The following is a 24510-nucleotide window of genomic DNA, read 5'->3' as shown; positions in this document are numbered from 1 at the left end:
AGCTCCACACTCAAGGTATGACAGTGCCAGGTAAGCATAAGGCCGCATGCCCTCAAGTGAGCGCCACAACCAGAGCGACGCCACTCCACCTACTCCCTCACCCCTTGTTCTGAACGGACAGCAATATCCTCATGCAAAAAAAGCTAGTAAGGACAGTGTGTTGCACTATTTCAGCATGCAATATCGAGCTATAACACAACGCCACCTAGGGGTTTCTGCCCCAGCACAGCTCACAGAGCTCACCGGGAAGATCCCGCATGCAGTATTGGACTGGAAGGGGGGGGGGGGGGCTGGGATTCTAAAGTCTGCCTCCACATTTCACATTGCACGTGGGGCTCTCTAGCACTATTCCAGCCCCTGTGGTGTAGCTCCAACAGGACTCTGTACAGTAGGTGTATCTTGTGTGTGTATGTGTGTGTGAGTGATTGAGTGCATGTAAGAAAGTGCGTTAGAGTAAATGGTCCTCAGGGTTTGGGCCGTGCACTTAGAGAAATGGTTTATCACATGCTTTTCAACTATTGCCTGGCATGGACTTATGTACCAAGAGTTCTAAAGTTTAATATTCATGTTGCTGATGACATCACCAGCACAGGTCAGTTGATTCAGAGTGGAGGGAAACACTGGGTCTTTAGATTAAAGGTTCCATATAATCACAGCTCACCTGCTGCCCCCCTGTGTTTGTTTTAGGAATTTAAACCGCAGCTTCTCAGAGGGACAGTTCAGTTGTTTGGTGTTTGAAATAATGTCCTAAAAATAACAATGTCGGATTTTCTCTCCAATATAATAAAACTAGATAGCATTGTCTTGTGATGCTCAAGGTACAAATCATTACCTGGATACTCAAGATAATCCACAGACCTTTTTATGAGCCGTTCAATGTAAGTAGATCTGCTCTTCCCTCTGCGTGTAGACTGAGTTGGTGGATTTGGGTAGGTGTAAAGGATATAGTTCCCACCTCAAACTGCTCACAACAAGGTGTGTGTATTATCCGGACTTACAGGGTTGTGATTTCGTTCATTAGTGTTGAGATTTTTAGATGTGTTTTTTCACAAGCTGAATGCCATCTACTTTTGCACCAGAACAATCCAGATTCAAAAATAGTACTGCAGGTAAGAGGAGAAAAACATGTGGTTTTGACTTTGTTACCTTTAAGTTACATTTGATTTAGTCACTAACTGTCCCTTTTGGTTTTACCATCTGTGAGACACATGGATCTGGTCATATTTTTACAAGGAAATCCAATATCTTCCCTTATGAAATTTCACTGTATGGTCAGGAAAACAGAAGAGGCACTAAAAAAGATCCCACTTTGCACCCTGACTGGCACCTGGGTGACGCCAGGCTCCTGTCTTTCAGCTGACAAGGCGCAGTCCGGGGCCAACATCGAGTGAATCACGCTCTCTTCCTCAAGCAACCGTGTCACGTTCCAACTCTACCCCCCCACTTCCACCTCTCAACTGTGTGAGGCCGGATCCTCTTCAGGGGCTGAATAGAGTTGTTTGAGGTGAATACATCCAGTCTTATTTGGTACATTGATCACTTTCACAGAGGTGGGAGGAGGACTTCACCAGTGAGGAGGACTTTTTGTGTCCCACATGTGAGCAGGCGTCCCCTGTCCCTGTGTGAAAGTGGATCTATTGCTCATGATAAATGTGTGAAAGACAGGGAGGTAATGTTTCTGTGTAGTGCCATGTGTTACACAATAAGAACATGCACCCACAGCATCACAGCGAATGCATGAGTGTGTGATGCTGGATGCCTTGTTTAGAATATGCAGAAAGAGAGCCTCAGATATTCGTCTTCACGTTTTCGGAGTTATGATCTCTCAGTATTGAAAGTAACCAGAGCCTCACGTCATCCTCACAGCAGCTCAAAGACTCAGAAGAGCTGGTGAGTCTTTGTCCAGCTTATCCAGGAACTGTGAGGACAAGTGGACTTTCAGTATCAGGGAACTGCTCTATGTCTATGTTTTTGTGTGTGTTTGTGCACACTAGTGTATCCCCTGCTCTCAGACAGGCATGGAGGACCAGCCAACAACCAGCTCAAAGTCTAAAATGTCACATCTTTCCATGCTGGTGAAAAATCCCGGGGGAGACACTCCTATGCACAATCAATCAAAAAATATAATGTTTGTGTGTGTTTGTTGTGCAACGGTGATTAGTGTGTGTGTATTATTGTTCATAACACTGCAGCCTCAGTGCAGAGAGGACACAGTTTGGAGGTCCGGGGGGATAGGGGTGGGGGGGAGCTCAGGGGGTTTCAGCAGCTGTCTCTGAAGTGCAGGTTAGAGGTGAGGGAGGTGCTAGAAATCCAATAAACAAGGCCATCAACTGAAGAGATAAAGCACACATGTGGCAGGATGATAGAAGGTGAAAACAAGAAGCCGTACAGAGCAGCTCTCAGTCCCCTCTCCACTCACCACTCTTACATATGTGAGAGAAGTGAGTGCTGAGTGAGACAGGACCATAACAGCAGAGTTGTCCACGGTGGGTGGTAGGGGGGGGGGTGGTTAGTTGCCATTTGAGGATTAGTTTTGTTTTCCATATCTCTCCTATAGAGGAAGTTAGATTTCCAGATGGTTCTCTCACTCCAGACCGAATGTGCTGGTCTCCTCCACTGCAGTGACCAGCTTCTCATAGAGCATGGAGAAGGATGGGTAAGGGGGGAGGTCCAGGCGATTAAAGCAAGTGTGAGCCCTGTGGAGACACACACACATAGACATTGCTATTCAATAGTTATATCATATTTAAAGGTCCCCTATTATGCAAAATGTACTTTTATACATAAATATGTGTCTGGCTTTACGTTGAACTCCTGGCAACGTCCCACCCACGTCCCAACCTATCGTCCCCATACAGTAGGCTAGCTGAATCTCCTCTGTTTTGGAAGTAATATGGTCTGTTTACATTAGCAAGCATCGCTAACACTCAGAGCTACTGCTGTACTGGAGAGACTGTGTGTAATATAAAGGTCCTGTCCTTGTGGTAAACCGAGAGAGAGAAATGTTTGAGCTCCATACTGTTTCAGAGATAATGCTGGATGTGGTTTGGAACATAATATGGCGTTTAAACACGGCAGCGTTTAGCTGAGTTTCTCCCGGTACAAAACTCTCTTCAGAGGAGAGATCATGACGCTCCAAAGGGGCGTGGCCAGCAGCAGCTCCAAAGGGGCGTGGCCAGCAGCAGCTAGTTCATTTAAAGCTACAGTCACAGAATCAGCACTTCAGGAACAGGGCTGAGATAGAGGGGGATGAGGCATGCTACAATGGGGAATCTGTTTGGTATATTGAGCAAAACACTTCACAGACATGTTATGTATAGATATGGTCAATAATATATTGTGCAAATATAGTATAATAGGAGACCTTTAAATATATACAACTAATTGTTAACACTCTTTAAGGAATGCTCATTAAGTTAACTTTAATTGCATTGCAGTAAACTTAAGTTCCATTATTTCAAAGCTCCATCAGATGCTAAGCCACGTGGAAGATGATTATTCAAAATTTTTAATGCAAATTAAACGTCAATAATGCATTTTATATAAAATAACTACTTCTGCTTATTCTACAAGTAAGAATGCCTTATTAATTGTGGTGGTGGCAAAGTGGTTAGGGGCTTGGTCCTGAAAGACCAAGTGCTACCGTGGTGTCCCTGAGCAAGGCACCATTCCCTACACTGCTCCCTGGGCGCCATACACATGGCAGCCCAATGCAAAATGTAAAATTTCCCCTCTGTGGGACCATTAAGGGTAATACATGTTTTTTAATAGAAACTAGTCCATCCCTTTATAGTATTCAGTTTGTATAACAAGTCCTTCCATCACAAGCTCTCACAAGAGACATACTAAAGTTTTGACATGACTCAATACTAAAAACGTATATTTAATTTGGTAAGGCAAGGCTGGTGTGGGGTATGGAAGAAAAAAAAACATACAGAAGCCTCCACCTTTTGTAAAGTGTATCATTTCCATGCAGTAAAGGATACATCCCATCAGACATCATACCTGGGTAAGGAGGTGATCTTCCCCCACTTCTCAACACAGAACCTGCGGGGGCCATTACTGCCCCGCAGAGAGGCGAAGCCCTCGTAGGGAATACTGGAGGTGCCCGTCACAAACTGGAAGAAACACAGAGTATGATGGAATGCACTAAACATTGTTATTATTTAACACTGAACATGGACATGTATATGTTTTTGGTTGTATATATTATGAGTTCAAACAGGCAGTTTAACCTACACGCACAATATGTCATGTTTATCACAAGGGGTCTCTCAATCAGCAATGACACGGCAGAGTTCAGAAGTGTTAGGATATGAAGTCACTGCAGTCAGCTTCATTTAGTCTTGGTCATTCAGGCAGCTGAATTATTGCCCTGGACCAGGAGATTAAAACTGCTACGAAAACTAGTCAAGCAGTTTACATTAACAAAGTGTGCTCTCTAAAGCTGTTCCACCCTGTGACCTGAACGTTTGCTTTTCACAGGGGACATCTGAACCAAAGTTCCAGATGTTCGATTATAAATCCTTCACCTGGTTAAAACTAAGTGTTAAAAACCACTAAGATCTAAGATGTGTAAAAATGTGTCTTCAACTGGATAGTTAATGACTTTATAACACGTGCTGCAAGGGGATTGGACACCATAGCAGGAGATGAAATGAAACACACTGCTACCCTGATTACACTACAGATGACTTTTGGTTTGAGCATTTATCAAAATATATGGTATAGGGTTAATTACTTTGAAGAATCACGCATCAAAACATTTAAACTGTTTTCAATTTTCACTGAAAACATTGCATCATATGATCCTGTTAAACATAATCCAGCTTAAAGCCAACCCTAACAGCTTTGTGCAGCCTCAAGTTAAACCTGGTCACATTCTGAGGTACTGAACTGTGAGAGCAGCCTGCAAGGCCCCTGGGTTCCACAGGGGGGCAGCGTGTGTGCATGCAGACCTCCCCCAGTTGTGCTGTACCTGCAGCAGCCTCAGCCTCTGCTCATTGTTGAACCTCTCCACAGCTGCCCAGAACCAGCGAATCACTATGTGGTTGTCATGGTAACCTGCGGGGAGATAGATGATGATGGTGCATGAGTCAGATGAATATCTATTAAGACCTCTGCCCCCCCCTCACCGTCTCTGCTGTGTGATTTATCAATGGGCTCTGCTGTTTAATGTTTAATGTGCGTCTCAGTCGATGGCTCTATTAAAAGACTCTCACTCTAAGTCCCCCCACCATCTGCAGCAGGCCAGAACCTGAGGAAGCCTTTAATGTGATCTCTGCTAAATGCTTTGGACACTGGCACTGGCATGCTTGTGCTGTAAACAATAAAATAACAATGAATAAAAAGCAATTACTCCCCAAAGTTTCAAGTGCTCATCACACATCGCAGTCAGCCTGATACAGCTGTTCCATATATGATGAAACCATTTCTCAAACTCAAGAATCACTTTTTATTCTATAGTTGATCATATCAGGGAGTAATACATCATTTAAAAGTTCTATTTCAATAAAACAGGAAAGACATTTTAAACAATGAATGTGATTGTACAGTATTCAGGTCTAGCTCATATCTTCTGATGAAGGGGAGCTGCCAGCCCATGTACGGGGGGGTCAGTCTGTGCTGCAGCCGACTCAGGTTGGATTTCTATATTGACCCTTAACCCCTGTATCATGACGGGGATTCTTGCCAATGTCCTATTTATCATAGTCCCTATCATCAAACCTCATAGCAGCACTTCTTGTGCAATCTAAGACAAAGGTATTCACATTGTTCCATATCAGTTTTATATTGATATACTGTATACACATAAATATCCCTTTCTTAACGAATAATGAGTGAATTTTAGGATCAGGATGCAGTATAAAATAATACTCAATGCTATACTTTGCTAATACTTTTTTAAACCCATCCATGAATAGGTTTTTGAGTCTATAAACCACAATGAAGTTTTTGGGTAATTGAAACTTGTTTTTGGAGAGGTCAAAGTGCAAAATAAAATACTTAAATGGCTCCTTAGTGATCTAACCGCAGTGTTCCTGTTGGAAAGGAGCCAGTGCATGCATTTGACTATGCAAGTTTTCTCCATTGGCTGTCAGTGTGCCATGAAAATCCCCCCCCCCCGAACATACCTCCTCTGTACTCTGTGTTGTTCCTCCAGTCGGCCAGGTCAATCTCTGCAGTGCCTGCTATCACCAGCTCCAGCTCCCTGGCATCAAACACGGACACGAGCCGCACATCCACCACCTGAGCGGCACAGCTCACGGTTAACATAAAAAACACTCAATCATTTCAGCTTGAGCAGTCGACACAGATGGCAGTGGGATCATTGTGATGGTGGCAGAGCTTCCATCAGTTTGTTTACAGCGTGTAAACCTGCAGTGACTCACAGAGATTCTTTGCCTGACAGCCTGCCAGGCAGCAGCAGACAGAGTTATGAACACACACGAGGAGCTCAGAATACAGTCCGCTCCTGGTTTCACTTTGTCCTGCTGAGCTTCCACAGCATGTAGGACTGCTAGCTGTCACACATCATCTTACCCTGCTAAAGATCTTTGTTGTACACATTTTAAGAGGAGTACACACACGTTTGAAGAGACTGCTGCAGAAACACGAATGCTCCTTCAGATGCAAACTGAGAGGTGCACTAAACCTTCACACTCGCTCTGCTCGGGGAGTAAAGAGAGGTCACGATACAAATGTGTTACTATGTAAAGTTGTGTTGTGATTCTCTTCTGAAACAGCAGAGGGGGCTTTCTACCGTCTCCCGGAGCTCCATTAACATGGTGGGGGAAGATTTAGAAAAGGTGTTGCAACGTTTTGGCTTTTCTAAGAAAATGAAGAGGAAGGTAATCCATGACACATTGTTCATTTATTCATTTGTTTTTTTTAAAATAAAATGTAGTTTTCTTTCTGTTTTTAAGAAAGATACTTTCAGTTTACGTTTGTATTTGGTTCTTCAGATTTGATTCCTTTACTCTTAGAGCTACTGTTTGTTTGCTCTTTCTGTTTTTATGATTTGTTTCTTGTGCTTTTGCAGTTATCTGTAAAGCACTTTGAGTACGAAATGTGCTTTATAAAAAACTTACAAAAAAAGGAATATGCATTGCGTATTTTCTAGATATTTTGTTATTTTTCTCTGAGAATAAAATGAATCTTTTTCAGTCTGGTCGTCTTTTGTTCAACATTTGTTAAAGTTGTGGGCCCAGTGTCATGAACCAGATGGAATCGTGAGTGTTAGATCCCTTCTCTGTTATATAACGTGTTCTGTATTTACTGGAATCCATGTATTTACACTCAATCATTGAATTTCCATGGTTACGCCATACATCTAGATCTCAGTTGAAGAGCTAACGGTTGATGAACAGAAATGCAACAATGCTTTGTCATTTGCTCCTTTGGCTTGATCCCAATTATTTGTATCTGTTCTATTTGAAATGTATTGTGACACCAGTTGCTATTTGAATACCTCCACTGAAAAGGTAAGATGACATTCAGAGTGTGTGTGGGGGGCGGGGGGCACACTGCGTCATTGGTATTGATCAACAATCCTGTCCTTCAGTCTACTGTAGCTAGTATGTATGGAAGCCCTGAGAGGCAAGTGAGACATTTATTTTGGTCTGATCTTTAAGACTTAAGAAATGTTTTGAGAGCATTATACTTATCCCCTAAAAACATAGTGCAGAGGAAACCCAGCCTGGTTTCACCTACACCTTGTTATGGGGAGATATCTGCTGGAAAAACCTGACCTGTTTCTTAATGCCTAATCTAAATTAAGTGAGTCCCGCTGGAGGGAGTGTGGATCTGGGATTCTGCCCACATGTGAAGCCTTTTTGGAGAGATTCCACACATGAAATCTGACTTGTCTTTTAAATGTACATATTGTGAAAATATCTCTAAAGCAGCGGTACTCAACCCGCGGCTCGCGAGCCGCATGCGGCTCCTTTAAGACTAGTTGCGGCTCTTTTAAGTCCCACTTTAAAAAAATAAAAATCTCAAAAAATCTTTAAAAAACGAAAAACAAAAACATTGTCAGCAGAATTCATCAACATTTCATTATCACTCACAAGTCACGTGTATTAAGCCGCCCCTCCCCCCTCCCTCTGAACAACCAATCACAAATGATTTCAGGTTTCCCGCTCTGATTGCAGGTGCGCGAGATAAATGCTCCGTCACACTGGGAAAACTAGCTTACAGCACTATGCAAAAATGGCAAAGGAATATAGGAAAAGAAAATATGAAGAGGAATATCGAACATTTAAAGAGGACTGGGAACTCGAGTTTTTCTTCGTCTCCACCGGTTCGGGAAAATGCATCTGCCTGCTTTGTGACAACGTCATTTCACAATTTAAAAGGTCCAATTTGCAGCGCCATCACGACACAAAACACCCGAAGTTCAGCACCGACTTTCCGAAAGGTGGAGAGCTGAGGGCGGAAAAGCTGGCGAGACTCAAACAGAACCGAACTGCTCAAAAAAACGTATTCCACACTAATACGAGTGAAAGAGCGACAGAGGCATCCTACAAAATCACACATGAACTGATGAAACAGATGAAGCCATATAGCTACTGATGGAGAAATGGTGAAGGATTGCATACTGCTGGCTTGTTCAACGTTGTTTCCTGAGAAAAAAGACCTGGAACGAGAGGCAAAAAAAATCAACTGTCGGATTCTACTGTAGCTAGGAGGGCATCAAACATTTCAGAGAACATTGCACATCATAGGCGCCGATACCGTGGGTGCTTCGGGGCCCGAGCACCCACGGAGATTGCCGAGCACCCACGGAGATTTAACCGCACACACGGAGATTGTCGAGGGTCGGGCTTTAAACTTTTTAGAGCACCCACCGGCAGAAACATAAATCGGCGCCTATGTTGCACATACTCCTAAGGACAAACTGTCATCCGCTGAGTTTGTCAGCCTTGCAATGGACGAAAGCTTGGATATCAATGACACGCCACAATTACTCATCTTTATCCGAGCCATCAACAGTAAGTTTGACATTACAGAAGAACTGCTTGACATGGTTTCACTGGAAAATGGAACAACGGGCATTGAAATAAAAAACGCTGTGCTGGAAACATTAGAAAAGTTGAACATTGGACCAGAAAAAAATCACAGCATTCACAACAGATGGCGCACCGGCGATGCTTGGTAAGAGGAACGGAGCCGTGGCTTTGTTGAAAGAAACGCTGAAAAACGGCGGGGTTGCTGCTGAGGGTATTTTCTCATACCATTATATTGTGCATCAACAAGCCTTGTTTGCTAAGTTCAAATGTCTGAATGAAGTGATGGCAAATGTAATCGAAGTGGTTAATTATATCAGGGCCCGTGCAAGAAACCACCTAAATTTTAAACTGCTGTGTGAGGAGTTTAACACTCACTATGGAGATTTGGTGTTACACACCGAGATCAGATGGCTGTCTAAAGGACGTATGCTTGCACATTTCATGGACCTGCTTGAACCCCTGAAATCCTTCATTTTCGGCCAAGGGGAGACTTCCCGATTTTCCTTTTTGGATGATGAAGAGTGGGTGCTGTCTGTTGCGTTCCTGTGTGACATTACGCAGCACTTGAACGAACTTAATCTCAAGATGCAGGGAAGAAACAAGACCGTGTATGAGCTCTACACGGCTGTCAGAGTATTCTCTGACAAACTGGATGTACTTGAACGAAGTGTCCGTGGTTCTGATTACCGTTTCTTCCCCACCGTGCAGAAAGTGATGGCGATGCATGCAGACGCTCTCCTGCCCTGTCAATCACAATGCTGTGACGTGCTAACTGAGCTCAAGCAAAACTACACATCAAGATTCCACGACTTCAAGGACCATAGCAATATTTTTTTACTTGTGAAAAACCCATTCCTGATTGAGGTCAATGAAATGAAGCAAATAAGCGACCAGCTCGGACTTGTGCAGCTTCAAATGGAGTTTGTGGAGTTAAAGAGCTCAGATGAACTTCAGCTTCAGTTTCGGATTACAGATGTCGTGGACTTTTGGAAACTGGTGGGGCATCTACCAAATATCTCCAGACTGGCAAGACGCATCATCTCAATGTTTCCGTCCACATACCGGTGTGAAGCAGCATTCTCTGCGCTCTCAAAAATAAAATGTCGCAACCGAAACAGATTGAGTCTGCAGCACACAATAGAGGCCCTTCGGATCGCCGTTTCCAGCACAGAGCCCGACTTCAAATCACTTGTGCGGCAGAAGGAGTGTCAGAAATCACATTGAGTGTGAAGTAAGTACAACATTACTCTTCTGACAACCCCTGCTGTCTATAATCTGCTGTTATATGGACTGTGATGATCAGTAAACATGCTGTCTGTTATCTGTTGTAATGGGCAGTGATGATCAGCAATGTGTGTTTTGTGGTTGCAGTGAAAATAATAAATCACAGTTATTGCACTGTACATTATGCTTTTCATTCCTTAGTAACATATTACTATGATCCATATTCTCAAATGTATAATGCTTTCAGGGAGGAAAGGAGCGTTTTTGGATTGTGGCTCTTGCAAAAATATTTTTTCGTCAATGTGGCTCCTGATTAGGACAAGGTTGAGTACCACTGCTCTAAAGTCTCAATAGAAGCAGTAGCTTTTGAGGATTATTAGTTGATTAAAAAAAAAACAGATAACCCAAAATGTCTACTTGTACTTCCTTGTCATGGGTCAGCAATAATGTGCTACATAGAGAACGATCTTACTGCCCTATGAATTCAGGATCATAGCCCCACTTGGCCTCAAACAGCGATATGGAGAGCTGTACCTCATAGAAGCCTCGGACCAGGCTCTCCGTCTGCTGGGCCACCCCTCGTTCGATACGCCACTTCACCATCCGCTCGATGTACTCTTTCTTGTTCTTCTCCGACACGGGGATCCCTGCCCCGCCGGGCTTCAGCTCTCTTTCTGTGATCTGCAATATCACACGCACACGTCAGTCTCAAATGCAGAGGTGTTTTCAGCAAGCCGCTGTCACACATTGAGTGAGTCTCCTCTCAGAAAGGTAACTTCAAAATGCTGGAAAGAACGTGGCGAACAGAAGCAAACCCTACTCATATATTTTTGAAGAAAATTATATTTGATCATAGAAAAAGAACCATAGCTTCTGGGAAATATCTACAACAATAGACTGTCAACTACCTTCAGTGTTACTCCTGTTCTCTCTCTGTCACACACACAGACACACACACACACACACACACACACACACACACACACACACACACACACACACACACACACACACACACACACACACACACACACACACACACACACACCTGTCCAAAGACCTCCTCATTAACAGTAAAGGTGAGGTCCAGCATGTCCTCGATGTCGTTGTCCTTCATCCACTGCAGGCTCTGGTGGAACTCCTCATCCAGGAACTCCAGGTCACTGAGGTCACATGGTCTGCAGGAGGAGGCCGCAGAGGTCACACAGAGATCATAGAGAAGTCACACAGGGGCAGCATAAACTATGGTTGATTTTAGGCAGGGAGGTCAAAGGTTAATGTATGATGTGTCAGGATAAAGCCCTCAGGCTGCTCTGATCAGATATAAAGGATGGGGGGTGTCTAACAAGACACACAGATAATAAATTAAGGCAAAAATTGACTGATTTATAACATTATTGCCTGCTGTCTCCTTACTTCTTTTAACCGGCCTGTAGGAGCAGAGAGGTACAAACAAAGGGCTGGGCCCCTCATTTGGGTTGAGGTATATTGCCTCATACTGTAAATTAAGTTATAAGTTACCAAAATCATACAAATGTAGGTAAATTATGTTTTATACTGAATATGCTTTAAGAAAAAACAGCCTACTTCACAGTTTTCAGTAGGGTTTACTTTATTTAGTTGGCAGAAGCCTCATATTGATCATAGTAAGTGGAAATATGAAGGGTATATTTCAAGCTTGTAGTGTAAATACTAGGGGTGTTGAAATTAATCGTTTCTACGATGCATCGCGATGCGGACGTGAACGATTCTGCATCAATGCAGTGACAGGACATAATCGATTATAGCGTAGTAACGTTGCTTCTTGATTTTCCCACGGCCAGACCATAACGTTTCTTTTTTTTCTTTTTTTGACATTATTGAACAATTATATCAATACATTATAAAAGGGCACATAAACATCAAGGTCCATTCCCAAGCAGACCTCTGGGCAGTGGGCACATTATGGATTTTATGAACTAAACAGGAAGCACGCACGCTTAAAGTCTGTCACTCAGTGACGCTGACACAGACATCAAGGAACAGAAGTGACAGCGGCACCAAACACGGAGCAGTCTGCTTTACCCACCAACAAAAGCAACACAGTCCCAGAATCAACAGGCAGAATGACCCGCTCTGAATCAGTCCGTGTCACTGCGGCTCAGAGACACACATGGAGTTATCGCGTTACCGTCATGGCAGGTTTTTGGTGGATATAACCTCTTGGATTGCAGAGTATGAACGTCTTGTCGCGATCTTCAGACGATAAATACTTGGGTAAAGTTTGTGAAGGCAGGATGAAAACTTAGGCGATTACGGTCTCCTCTCAACCCCTAAAGTCATGTTTGTGATGCCACATTAAGGACATTTGTGTCCTTTTGAGTTGAAGACAGTTGCTAGAAGCTGCAGCTGAACTGCAGAAGTATTAGTTGTTTTTTTGAGGATAGAACAATTTCACACTTAGGGAGGCTAGACTTATACAATTTATTTATTTTGGTTTATAATTTAATGTCAAGACATTTATGTTATTGATTTCTGAAGCACTTTCTAAATAGTTCATATTTATCTGACTAAAAAAGAACAACATTCCATTTGTTGGGGTGATGGGGGAGAGGCCAAAGGGGTCGCAGAGGCCGGCAGTGGTGCACGAAGGAAATCCTGGCCCGGTACCACCGGCACGACAGAAGTAGGCTGCGTCTCGCTCCGGGGTGAGCCTGCCGATGTCAGCGCTGGTGCCGGAGTGGGCCCTGACCCTGTCACAGGCACCACTGGGCGGTACACAAGATCAGGCAGCCGCGGCGTCGGAACAAGGGCTGGCATGGCGACGCGAGACGCAAGATCGTTGTAGATTGATCAAGGTATTGGCAGGTCATCGCGAACCGGGTAGAACTTGCGCAGGAATCTCCGGTTCCGAAGTGAGACCCTGCCCGACCCGTCAATCTTGACCACGTACTGATCGTGCTGACGCACCTCCACGACACTGCCTGTCCTGTCCCACTTGTTAGGGTGGGGTCCTGTCTGGTTCTGCACGCGGACTAAGTCCCCCACCTTGAGAGGTGGGAGGCGTTTGGTGTGCTCCGCTCAAGCGCAAGCCATGCGGATGTGGCGTTTGCGAAGGGCCTCCTCCCTCGCCATCAGCGTCTCACGCCATGTCTTGTGCGGCCGGCCGAAGACACACATCGCCGGGGATAGCTTTGTGTCAGGGTCGGGTGTATTGCGGTATTGCAGCATCGCCCTCTGCACAGCGTCGGTGTCAAGTTCGCCCTTCGGGCCTGTATTGTCAGTGGTGAGCCGCTTCATCGTCTTCACCCCAATCTCCGCGCGGCAGTTGCTGTGGGGGAAGGCCACCGATGAGAGACGGTGGTGCACGCCCCATCTGCGAAGGAAAGACCTGGTCTCGTGGAGGTGAACTCTGGCCCCCCGTCTGATGCAAGCTCTTCAGGCATCCCATTTGTGGCAAAGGTACGGCGTAGGTGGCATATGAGGTCTGCGGCGCCACCCGTCGACCTCGAGATGATCGGCCAATTCGCGTAGCGGTCCACCGTCACGAGGTAGTGTACACCCCTGTGCATGAAAAAGTCTGAACGCACCGCCTGGAAGGGGTAAACGGCCAGGATTGGCGGGGTCGGTGGTGCCGTGGGCTGAGAGGGTGCCATCCGGTGACAGTGTTCGCAGTTATTCCGAGTGGCACAGATGTCGGCCGACATGCCTGGCCAGAACACAGATGATTCTGCACGGGCGGTCATCATGGAGACGCCCTGGTGGGCAGCGTGCAGGGCGCTCAGTACCTCGCCACGAAGTGAGGGTGGTATGACTACCCTATCCTTGTACAGGACCACCCCGTCAGCTGACGCAATGTCCTCACGGTACTGGTGGAAGCAACGAATTGCCACCGGCATCCCAGTCCTCGACTCGGGGAAGCCATCTACAGCCATCTCCTCCAATATGAGCATATCGCCGTCGCTGCTGGTGGCCTCCCTGACGCGGTCCCATGTCAGCGACTGCAGTGATTCGAGCCCTGCAGCGCACCATGTCAGGTCACCCTCCTCAACGTCGTCGTCCACTCGCCCAGTTCGCCGTTTGACAGATAGGACATCAGCGTGTGTGCTGGGTGAGAGGTGGGTCACCACGGCGGCATTGTCGTCTGGGAGATCCATGGGCGATGGGCACGGGGAGCTGACCGGCCTGCGCGACATGGCATCCGCAGCCCTGTTCTTCATGCCCGGGACATATATGATGCGGAAACGATAGCGCAGGGTCTTCTCCTTGAGGTTCCTGAGACGGGGGTTGGGTATGTCGTCAAGTGCTCTGTCACCAAGGAGTTTCAGCAGCGGCTTGTGGTCGACTGCCACAATCAGGTCCCTGCAGCCCAACACAATGTAGCGTGCTTGGTCCAAGGCATCCGTGACTGCGAGCGCCTCGCCCTCTACGGGCGCGTATCTGGATTCGGCTTCATGTGTGAACCTGCTGCCAACCAGGGTCACCTTCCATCCATCAGCGCAGCAGAAGGGCCTGACCGGTGTGCATTGACAGTGCTTCTGGAACAGCCAGAAACCGACACCCTCTTTCGACTAGTCCGTGGCGAGGCACGTTGACTTGGACTTGTCAAAGATGCGGACACCGCGCTCGATCTCCTGGACAATCGCCTCCTTCGACTCGCGGAAAACATCCTCCAACTCCGGAGACCACTCAAAGCGTACCCCACTCTGAAGGAGCTTCCGGAATGGTTGCAAACGTTCAGCCATACTGAAGGCGTAGGCCACCTGGTTGACCAGTCCGAACCAGGACCTGACGTCAGTGACGTTGCGTGGTCGCGGAACGTCTCGGATCGCCTCCAGGTAACGGCTGCATGGCCGTATGTCAGTCATGGTGATTGTGAAGCCTGCAAAGTCCACCGTGGGTGCGGCGAAGACAAACTTATCCGGGTTGAGGATGATGCCGTTCCTGCCACAAACGTCCAGCCATTGTATCGCCTGGAAGTAGCTCTCTTCAATTGTATCAGCCCACATCAGTGTGTCGTCCACACACTTGGTCTTGTTGCCGATGTCTGCGACCACCTCGTCATACCGTCGTGAGTAACCATCCCCCGAAACCACGTACCCTTGTGGGGCCGAAAGGTACCGGTAGCGCCCCCATGGGGTGATGAAGGTCGTCTTGTGGCGGTCATCTTCATGCAGTGGGACACTGTGGTAGCCGTTCCAGGCGTCGAACACAGTCTTGCGTTTCCCACTGGGTACCTGTCTCGCCTGGTGGAACGGGGATTGCATGTGGTGGGTCTCACGGAGTGCCTGCTTGTTCAGGGCTTGGAAGTCGACAATGCGTCGTGGCCTGCCGTTCCTCTTTGCACAGATCACCATGCGGTGACACCACGTCACCGGCGTGCCAATGGGCACTTCTTCCAACAGGCCAAAATGGACGTCCTGGTCGAGGCCCGCTTTCACTTCACTTTGCCAGTGTATGGCCACAGGAATGGGGGTGTGGCAGGCAACTGACGTTGCATCCTCATCAAGCATGAGACGAAGCGGTGCACCGGACATCCTCGGCAGGGGCTGGTGGGGGCATGTATTGAATGTGCTGTGAGCGTATATTCTGAGCAAGTGTTTCCGTAGAGCTTTCCTGTTAGCCTCCGTGGCCGGCATGGGGAGCGTCGGCCTGGTCAGAGGCTCCGCACACTGCGGGCAGTTGCATGAGTCCGAGGCCGCCAGGTTTACCTCCCAGAGTGTTGGGAACTTGTCTGAGATCATGCCCAGGTCTACACAGGCTGTGCGCGAAAGGAATATACGGTCTGAAGTGTCCATCACTTGGTGAGCACTGGTCATGGTGAGTGTGCGTTGCTCGACGAAGGCGGCCGTCTGCTGTTCGTTGCACACCCCGTCAGTCTCCTCGGGTGGGGGCCTAGGCGATCGGCCACCCAGGCCGACCTTGTCGAGGTGATTCTGATGGCTGCACTTCCGGCACGTCTTGCCGTACCAGGGGCACTCGGCGCGTCTGGTGCGCCACTGAGGCGTTTGGCCGTGGCCTGCCTCGCCGCAGTAGATGCACGTCCCCTCAGACTTGACCTTTAATTTCTCTGGCCTGGCACCCCCTCTGGTGCGGACGTCCTGCTGCTTCCCCCGTCGATATGAGCTGCTGATTGTGTCCGTGCTCTGAGGGCCAAGCAGGCGTGTTGCTGAGCGCTTCCCTGACTCCTTGGCTTCAATGTATTCTATCATGTCCTTTAATGGCATATCCTGGTTCTTTTCGCCAAGCAGGTCGAGCTGTATTTCTTGGTCCGCTATGCCGCGGGCAATCACGTTGCGCAGTATTTCCTCTGTGAAGTCATTGACTTGGTCACACCCCTCCTTAGAACATGTCATCTCATATTTACATGTGCCTGCCTGCCCTTTCAAGCGAGCGTGAAACAATCGGATGGGCTCCTCGTGTCCCTGTCGCATGTTAGATAGGGCCAGCCGAGTTACCATGGTGTTTTCCGCACGAACGGCGAGTGCTCTCATGGCTGCGAGGACATCCTTTTCATCATTGTCCACTAGGCTCTTGCCCGCTGTGTGGGTGAGGTCTTTTCTCAGATCCTCCTCACAGCACTTTAGCAGTTGTGTGACAACGTTGGAACCAACAAGTTTAGTGCCCCTCTTGTACTCACCCCAGCGGGTTAGGAAGTATGACCAGGTCTCGGCCGTTCCAGCCAATGCTATGGAGGGGCGCCTGAGTTTCTCCATTTTAGCATTTGCGCGCGGCTCCCTGGGGACTGCAGCGTGTGTGGTCGCGTGTATGTTCAGCATGGCCACCACCACTGCTGCCTCTGCATGTGTAGCTACATAGTCACAATCCTCGATAGGGCAATGCACACTCATCCTTGGTCTCACGGTGTTATATTTTCTTCTCTTTGTTTTCGACGACACGCTCATATATTCAGGTTCCTGAGCGACGTTACTTATATACTCGTGGTCCACTCACGTATTTATCTGCATTTTTATTCGACGCTGGCGAGACCTCTGCTTAGCTTCATCCAGCTGTTCGATTATAAATAAGAACAACATTCCATTTGTTCACTTGCTTTAATGGATGATTGCAGTGAAATGACAATAATCGAACATGTCATGAGCAGCTGAAAGTGCTGGTATGTTTACGTCTAAACAGGGGTCCACCGCTTTCACTATTTCACGTGCAACAGCATAAATGACCGTAGTGCAATATTCCCTACTGACTGCTTGTATTAATTGAAGAAAAAGAAGCCATGTGCAGTAACAAAGAAAATTGCGGATGCATCATGATGCATCGAGGAATTGAATCGAAGACAGGATAATCGTAATCGAATCGAATCGTGAGACCAGTGAAGATGCACAGCCCTAGTAAATACGTTTTTTTGTTAACTAAGATCTGTTGGAAAATGTTTTCAACTTTAACTGACTGAATTTATTTGATGCCCATCAATAGTATAGTTATTAATAGTTATCCAACAGAGTAGTGGTAAATGCATTATGTCGTCAAAGATCCTTAATTAAGCCCTTCTCTTGCCACTCTTTGAATTGGTTGGCTGTCCATACTTCAGGAATGTCTGGGGTTGGTTCTGCATTTCACCACAGCAGGGCTCACAGACAGGATTTTGATCATGTTGAATCACGCTAGCCTGCGCCTCGGCTAAATCTGCTCGGACTTCTGGTGGGCTTTCACGCTGTCTTTTAGCGGTGAAACCAAACATGGTCAAATCTATATGTCTTTTAGTTGACATTTTAAAATAGGCTATTAATGAATTTCTGTAACCAATTAATACATAAATTCTACATTCCTTTGTACTTTTAACTAATTTTTCACTGCTAGTTCGCTCACCCATAACACTCGCACAATTCATAACGTCGCATTGCATGAGGAGCCAGGAGAGGGAGATCGGACAGTAGGCTAGTCCGCGGAGCAGTGCCCCTGCAGTCTGGAGGGAAATTGCACCCAACGAGAGGGAACGTAGGCTATCATAGTTACCGGTAGGCTATAAAGGGAGACAATGAATGAATTGAGTGGACCCCCCCAGACAGTGATTTCGAGTGGAACTAGCAGTGCCCTGGCCAGAACTAAGGGGGCCGGGCACTATAGAGCCCTGTGGTAATTCGAACAGTGCATGTGTAGACGGGACATTCTGAGGCTTAATGACATCACTAAGTTTTCTCAAGCTCCAAAAAGTTGACACTGCACATGCATTGAGATGATGTAGACTGGTTGTTAGCTATTTACAGCAATTTATTTAGGTCATCTTTCTTTACATTTGTAACAAAATACATATGCAAATTAGGATTTTCATATTGCACCTTAACAACACATTTTAAAATATCCAGATATCATGCCCTATTTGTTTGCTGGATGCTGGTCTGTAGTAAGGTGGAGCCGAGGTTAAGCAGCCTTATTGTCAGGAACATCTGTCCTGAGAGCACTTCAGGGTCTGAGCTCACTCGGACAAAGCTATTAATAAGGATGCTGCTGCTGCCAGCTGCAGCTCTGAGAGCCTCAGCACACTCTCTTGGAGGGAGTGTGGGGGGGTTGGGGTGGGTGGTGTAATTGGAAGTTCTGCTGAAGGCTGCTGCTGAGGGGGGGGGGGCTGAGGGGACTTACATGCGGAGAAGCCCCTTGTAGAAGGGTCGGGTAAAGAAGGCATCCAGCAGGTACTGATGGACCAGCGCCAGGCCCAGGATCCTCCCACTGAAGCGGAACCTACACACACACACACACACACACAAACACACACACACACACACACACACACACAAACACCAAGTGAGCATCAGGGCTGCATTAAGTAATCCCTCTAGAGCTGCAGCCATATATCTCGTATGACATCACCACTCAAAACAAACAAAAGTCAGGTTTAATAAACTGATTGGGTGGGGGCCTCCCTCTGTGTGCAGCTAGTGGAGGAACACGTGTTTTTGAGTGAAATATAGTTTTTTTTCAAGGCTGACAAAACGATAAATATGGATTGAGGCAGAATATTATGTTTGGTGAAACATGCTGTGAGTTTTGGAAATGATTACATCTATCATTCTTCAATAAATGTTGACATTTGGACTTAACAATGCTCTGACAGACACCACTGGAATCTTATTCTACTAATAGAAATAACAGTTTTAGTGTAGCCTAATCTGTATCCGAGACTGTGTAACAATACCAGCTTTAAACAATAAAAGGAAATGCAATAAAAGTCAGGATTTGAATGTTGTCTGAATGGAAGTGTTATGAACCTCACAGGGAAATGGTTTTAGACGGCGTGTGCTGCGGCCATGCTCTGAGCAGATGGAGGGGTTTACTCCATGTAACGCAGCAGATTGGTTTTAAATCTTCTTTCTGCGGCTATACAAACACTGTGGAAGTTATTTTGATGTAGTATTATATTTAACCGGCTTTAGTGAAATTTGAAGTTCACTTTCCAACTGAGGATGCACCAGATGGTGTGCATTGTTATAATAAATAACGCCCCCCCCCTCAGATTTACAGTGAGCACAATGAATACATTCCAGAGACCAGCATGGATTCTCAATCGTTTTTTCCTAGGAACTTCTGTAACGTTAGACAAGTTGTCTCCCAAAAAACATGAGTAAGTGCCCCTAGGTGTAGGGAGGCTGTGGCTCAGTGGGAAAGTGCATTGATCGTCGGTTCAGGGGAGCACAGCTTCAACCCCTACTGCGGTCAACATGTCATTGTGTCCCTTGGCAAGACACTTCACCCCAAGTTGCTCCTGTGATTATCCACAGTATTGAGTATGTAAGTCGCTTTGGATAAAAGCGTCTAATGCAGGGGGTATCCAAACTTTTCTCACTGAGGGCCACATACAGAAAAGCATATGAGGGTCTGGGCTCCTCCCTAATGGTGAGGTATATTGCTTCATAAGTTAAGTCATAAGTTAGCAAAATCAATCAAATGTAGGTAAATTATTCTTGATACTTCAATATGCTTTAAGAAAAAAAAGAAAAAAACGCCTACATCACAGCTCTCCATTAATAGGGTTTCATTTATATTGTTGGCAGCTGATCCCTGAAAACAGTGGCCTAGGATTGCTTATAATCAGAAGAAATATGGAGGGTATATTTGAAGCTTGTTATGTAAATAAGTAATTGGGCTTTTTCAACAACTAAGATTTGTTCAAAACTGTTCTCAACATGAATTGAGTGAATTGATTTGACATTGGGCGTATTAACACGTGAAAACTACTGTTGCAGTTTGGACACCCCTGGACTAATGTAATGTGTGTCCACTGAGACAGATAAACTGTATGTTGCTACATGTGCTTTCTTCTTCCTCCAACGATCATATTAGGGTGTTCCTTTGTGCACATTCATCTGTCCGTCCAATCACTGTCCCTGTGGATCATCTGACTGGTAAGCCAAACATTTCTGATCCAAATTTCCCCCACACCAGTCCCACAAAAGACTGCTATTTTTGGATTGGCAGTCCCGAGGAGATTAGATGGACCCTTTACATTTGTCTCAGCAGCAGTCTCACATCAGACAGACATCAGGCGGACTGATACTCTATAAAGATCTAGAAAGCTCACCACTCATGGTGGTTGTCTACAAAGGCCGACATGGGGCTGATCTGGACGGTGTACGTGTCGTTGGCCGAGTATTCAAACAGGCCATAGTACGGGTTGAACAGCTCTCTGGACACCAGGAAGAAGAACTCTCTGGAAGGTCCGCTGTAGTCCAGCCTGCAGTCAGCACACATGAAATACACAAACAGAACATGTGTAGGAAAAGACAACTATTTCAACATTTATCAGACCTTTCACAGTCTTTTCTCTTTTATGGAGAAGAGCAGTAGGTGGCGCCAATTCTATGATGGGAACTCTATTACAACATAGCAGAACAAGAGGATTCAACAACCAGCTGAAGAGATTTTAAAGTTTTTTGTTTTACGACATGATAGGTCAGTAAATACCACACTGAATGTCGGAAGTCTTTATGTGTCATAAAAGCGATGGTTGCTAAAAGAGACTACTCATCATCACGTCGAACAGTAGCTACCGTTAGCTTAGCAGTGGTGATGCACACCTGTGATGTAGTGAGTTTGCAGCCTAATGTTAGCAATTTGCATTTATGCTTCAATTATTATTAAAGTGGTGTTGATATTTGGAGATTGTTTTGCTTATGGGTTTGCCACAGATCTTTTTTCCTGCAATATACAAAAATCTAATAGAAACATTTGATTGCTTTTGTCTAGGGGCTCCTTGCGATGCTTCAAAAATAGATCATCATTGCACCGCTCTCATCAGACCATAAACAGTCAAAAACAATGTAGGACACTTGATTCATTTCTGTGTTTGTTACAGCTGATCTGTGGCACGTTGCAGTCACATGATCGTCAGCGTCATCATTAGTTTGCTACATCTGTTTCAATCGCACGTTTCACTTTTATCCATTCAGCTTGGACTTGTTCTCCTACAAAGATGCTGTACACAACAGCTGAAGTGAAATCTAGAGAACTGGTGGTTGTTTCTGCAAAGATAAACCCCCACAATCATCAGCCCTTGTGCTGTTGCATCGAGTAAAGGATACTAGGTGATACACTAAACTGATAACACAGGATGGTTATCAGCCATTTGAAACACAACGCTGCCAATCCTCTCTGCCATGAGTCTGTTGTCTTTGGTTTCAGTACTTTGTGTTTACACATTTAATGTGGTTCTTTGCTGTAGTTAGGATCCATTCCTGTTATAAATATTCACACCTCACAACGTCTGAAAAATATCAATAAAATAATTGGGGCGAAGTGCATCTCTCTCACCCATCCTCGCCCACAAAGCTGACGTAGAGTTTACTCCGCTGCAGGTCTTTGCGGGAGTAACACATGATCTGGTTGAAGGCATCCTCCAGGAGGTGGTCCCGCCGTATGATGAGCCTGAGGGCACACACACACCACACCACACCACACCACACCACACCACACCACACCACACCACACCACACCACACACACACACACACACACACACACACACACACACACACACACACACACACACACACACACACACACACACACACACACACACACACACACACACACAGCAGTATTAGACTGTAAGTGAATAATATATATGATAATGATGATTTGTTTTTTGTAATCCTACAATAAGACCCAGATAAATCATTTGGGTAGTATTTAAATGTCTTGTTTGTCCACCTTAATATAATAAGTAACAGAGAAAATGAGGATATCAGGCTGAAAATTACATACATTTAACACTTGGACATGGAAAATTAGTTCAACAAATATTTCTTTCTCAGTTTGGGATTTTTGGACGAATCCACAAGTCAATGAATTGTTTTGGCACTACAATGTGCTAAAGTGAATCCGCTGCATTACGAGGCTGGTTGAATGAAATAACTCCAGTGTTTGTTCATGTCACCGAGTGCTGCAGAGTAGCGATCTGATGTCATACTAACACTTTTGGTCTCACGATGGAGCTCTGTGGCACAGAGGATGGAGATACAGTGGGGCAAAAAAGTATTTAGTCAGCCACCAATTGTGCAAGTTCTCCCATTTAAAAAGATGAGAGAGGCCTGTAATTTTTATCATAGGTATACCTCAACTATGAGAGACAAAATGAGGAAAACAAATCCAGAAAATCACACTGTAGGATTTATAATGAATTAATTTTCAAATGATTGTGGAAAATAAGTATTTGGTCAATAACAAAAGTTCATCTCAATACTTTGTTATATACCCTTTGTTGGCAATGACAGAGGTCACACGTTTTCTGTAAGTCTTCACAAGGTTTCCACACACTGTTGCTGGTATTTTGGCTCATTCCTCCATGCAGATCTCCTCTAAAGCAGTGATGTTTTGGGGCTGTCGCTGGGCAACACGGACTTTCAACTCCCTCCAAAGATTTTCTATGGGGTTGAGATCTGGAGACTGGCTAGGCCACTCCAGGACCTTGAAATGCTTCTTACGAAGCCACTCCTTCGTTGCCCTGGCGGTGTGTTTGGGATCATTGTCATGCTGAAAGACCCAGCCACGCTTCATCTTCAGTGCCCTTGCTGATGGAAGGAGGTTTTCACTCAAAATCTCACGATACATGGCCCCATTCATTCTTTCCTTTACACGGATCAGTCGTCCTGGTCCCTTTGCAGAAAAACAGCCCCAAAGCATGATGTTTCCACCCCCATGCTTCACAGTAGGTATGGTGTTCTTTGGATGCAACTCTGCATTCTTTCTCCTCCAAACACGACGAGTTGAGTTTTTACCAAAAAGTTCTATTTTGGTTTCATCTGACCATATGACATTCTCCCAATCCTCTTCTGGATCATCCAAATGCCTGACATGTACTGGCTTAACACGTCTGGAACTGCAGGATTGAAGTCCCTGGCGGCGTAGTGTGTTACTGATGGTAGCCTCTGTTACTTTGGTCCCAGCTCTCTGCAGGTCATTCACTAGGTCCCCCCGTGTGGTTCTGGGATTTTTGCTCACCGTTCTTGTGATCATTTTGACCCCACGGGGTGAGATCTTGCGTGGAGCCCCAGATCGAGGGAGATTAGCAGTGGTCTTGTATGTCTTCCATTTTCTAATAATTGCTCCCACAGTTGATTTCTTCACACCAAGCTGCTTACCTATTGCAGATTCAGTTTTCCCAGCCTGGTGCAGGTCTACAATTTTGTCTCTGGTCTCCTTTGACAGCTCTTTGGTCTTGGCCATAGTGGAGTTTGGCATATGACTGTTTGAGGTTGTGGACAGGTGTCTTTTATACTGATAACGAGTTCAAAAAGGTGCCATTAATACAGGTAACGAGTGGAGGACAGAGGAGCCTCTTAAAGAAGAAGTTACAGGTCTGTGAGTGCCAGAAATCTTGCTTGTTTGTAGGTGACCAAATACTTATTTTACCGAGGAATTTACCAATTAATTCATTAAAAATCCTACAATGTGATTTCCTGGATTTTTTTTCTCATTTTGTCTCTCATAGTTGAGGTATACCTATGATAAAAATTACAGGCCTCTCTCATCTTTTTAAATGGGAGAACTTGCACAATTGGTGGCTGACTAAATGCTTTTTTGCCCCACTGTATATCAGGCTGCACACAACATCAAAAATGTGTGATATTTCCAGACTCGTCCTCTGATGCTGAAGAGCCCTAATGAGATGTCATCCATCTTTGAGTTTTCATCAGATATTTATAGACTGGTCAATGGATTTTTTAGCAGAAAGACAGATTTGAGTTATTTTTAGAGAAACTAATCTTTTCTTAATATTTTATTACGATATTTTTCAGTAAAGATTAAACTACAGCCGGAGAAACTCTTTATCTCCTGCCTGTTAT

At 45.6% G+C, this 24510-nt stretch overlaps 1 protein-coding gene across 1 annotated transcript in view; it reads right to left on the bottom strand.

Moving 5' to 3' along the window:
• Positions 1 to 407: 407 nt before the first annotated feature.
• hecw2a (HECT, C2 and WW domain containing E3 ubiquitin protein ligase 2a) overlaps positions 408 to 24510 on the bottom strand; it is a 61853-nt gene continuing 37750 nt past the window's right edge. Inside the window, 9 exon segments of the mRNA XM_063887007.1 lie at positions 408 to 2696; positions 4006 to 4118; positions 4979 to 5064; positions 6135 to 6249; positions 10770 to 10916; positions 11284 to 11413; positions 18813 to 18911; positions 20749 to 20901; positions 21978 to 22091. Coding sequence (XP_063743077.1) covers positions 2585 to 2696; positions 4006 to 4118; positions 4979 to 5064; positions 6135 to 6249; positions 10770 to 10916; positions 11284 to 11413; positions 18813 to 18911; positions 20749 to 20901; positions 21978 to 22091 — 1069 coding nt within the window. The 3' untranslated portion in view covers positions 408 to 2584.

The sequence above is a fragment of the Eleginops maclovinus genome, chromosome 7 (assembly GCF_036324505.1).
Source record: "Eleginops maclovinus isolate JMC-PN-2008 ecotype Puerto Natales chromosome 7, JC_Emac_rtc_rv5, whole genome shotgun sequence".
NCBI classification, from domain to species: Eukaryota; Metazoa; Chordata; class Actinopteri; order Perciformes; family Eleginopidae; genus Eleginops; species Eleginops maclovinus.
This window is presented reverse-complemented; position numbering and strand designations above follow the sequence as displayed.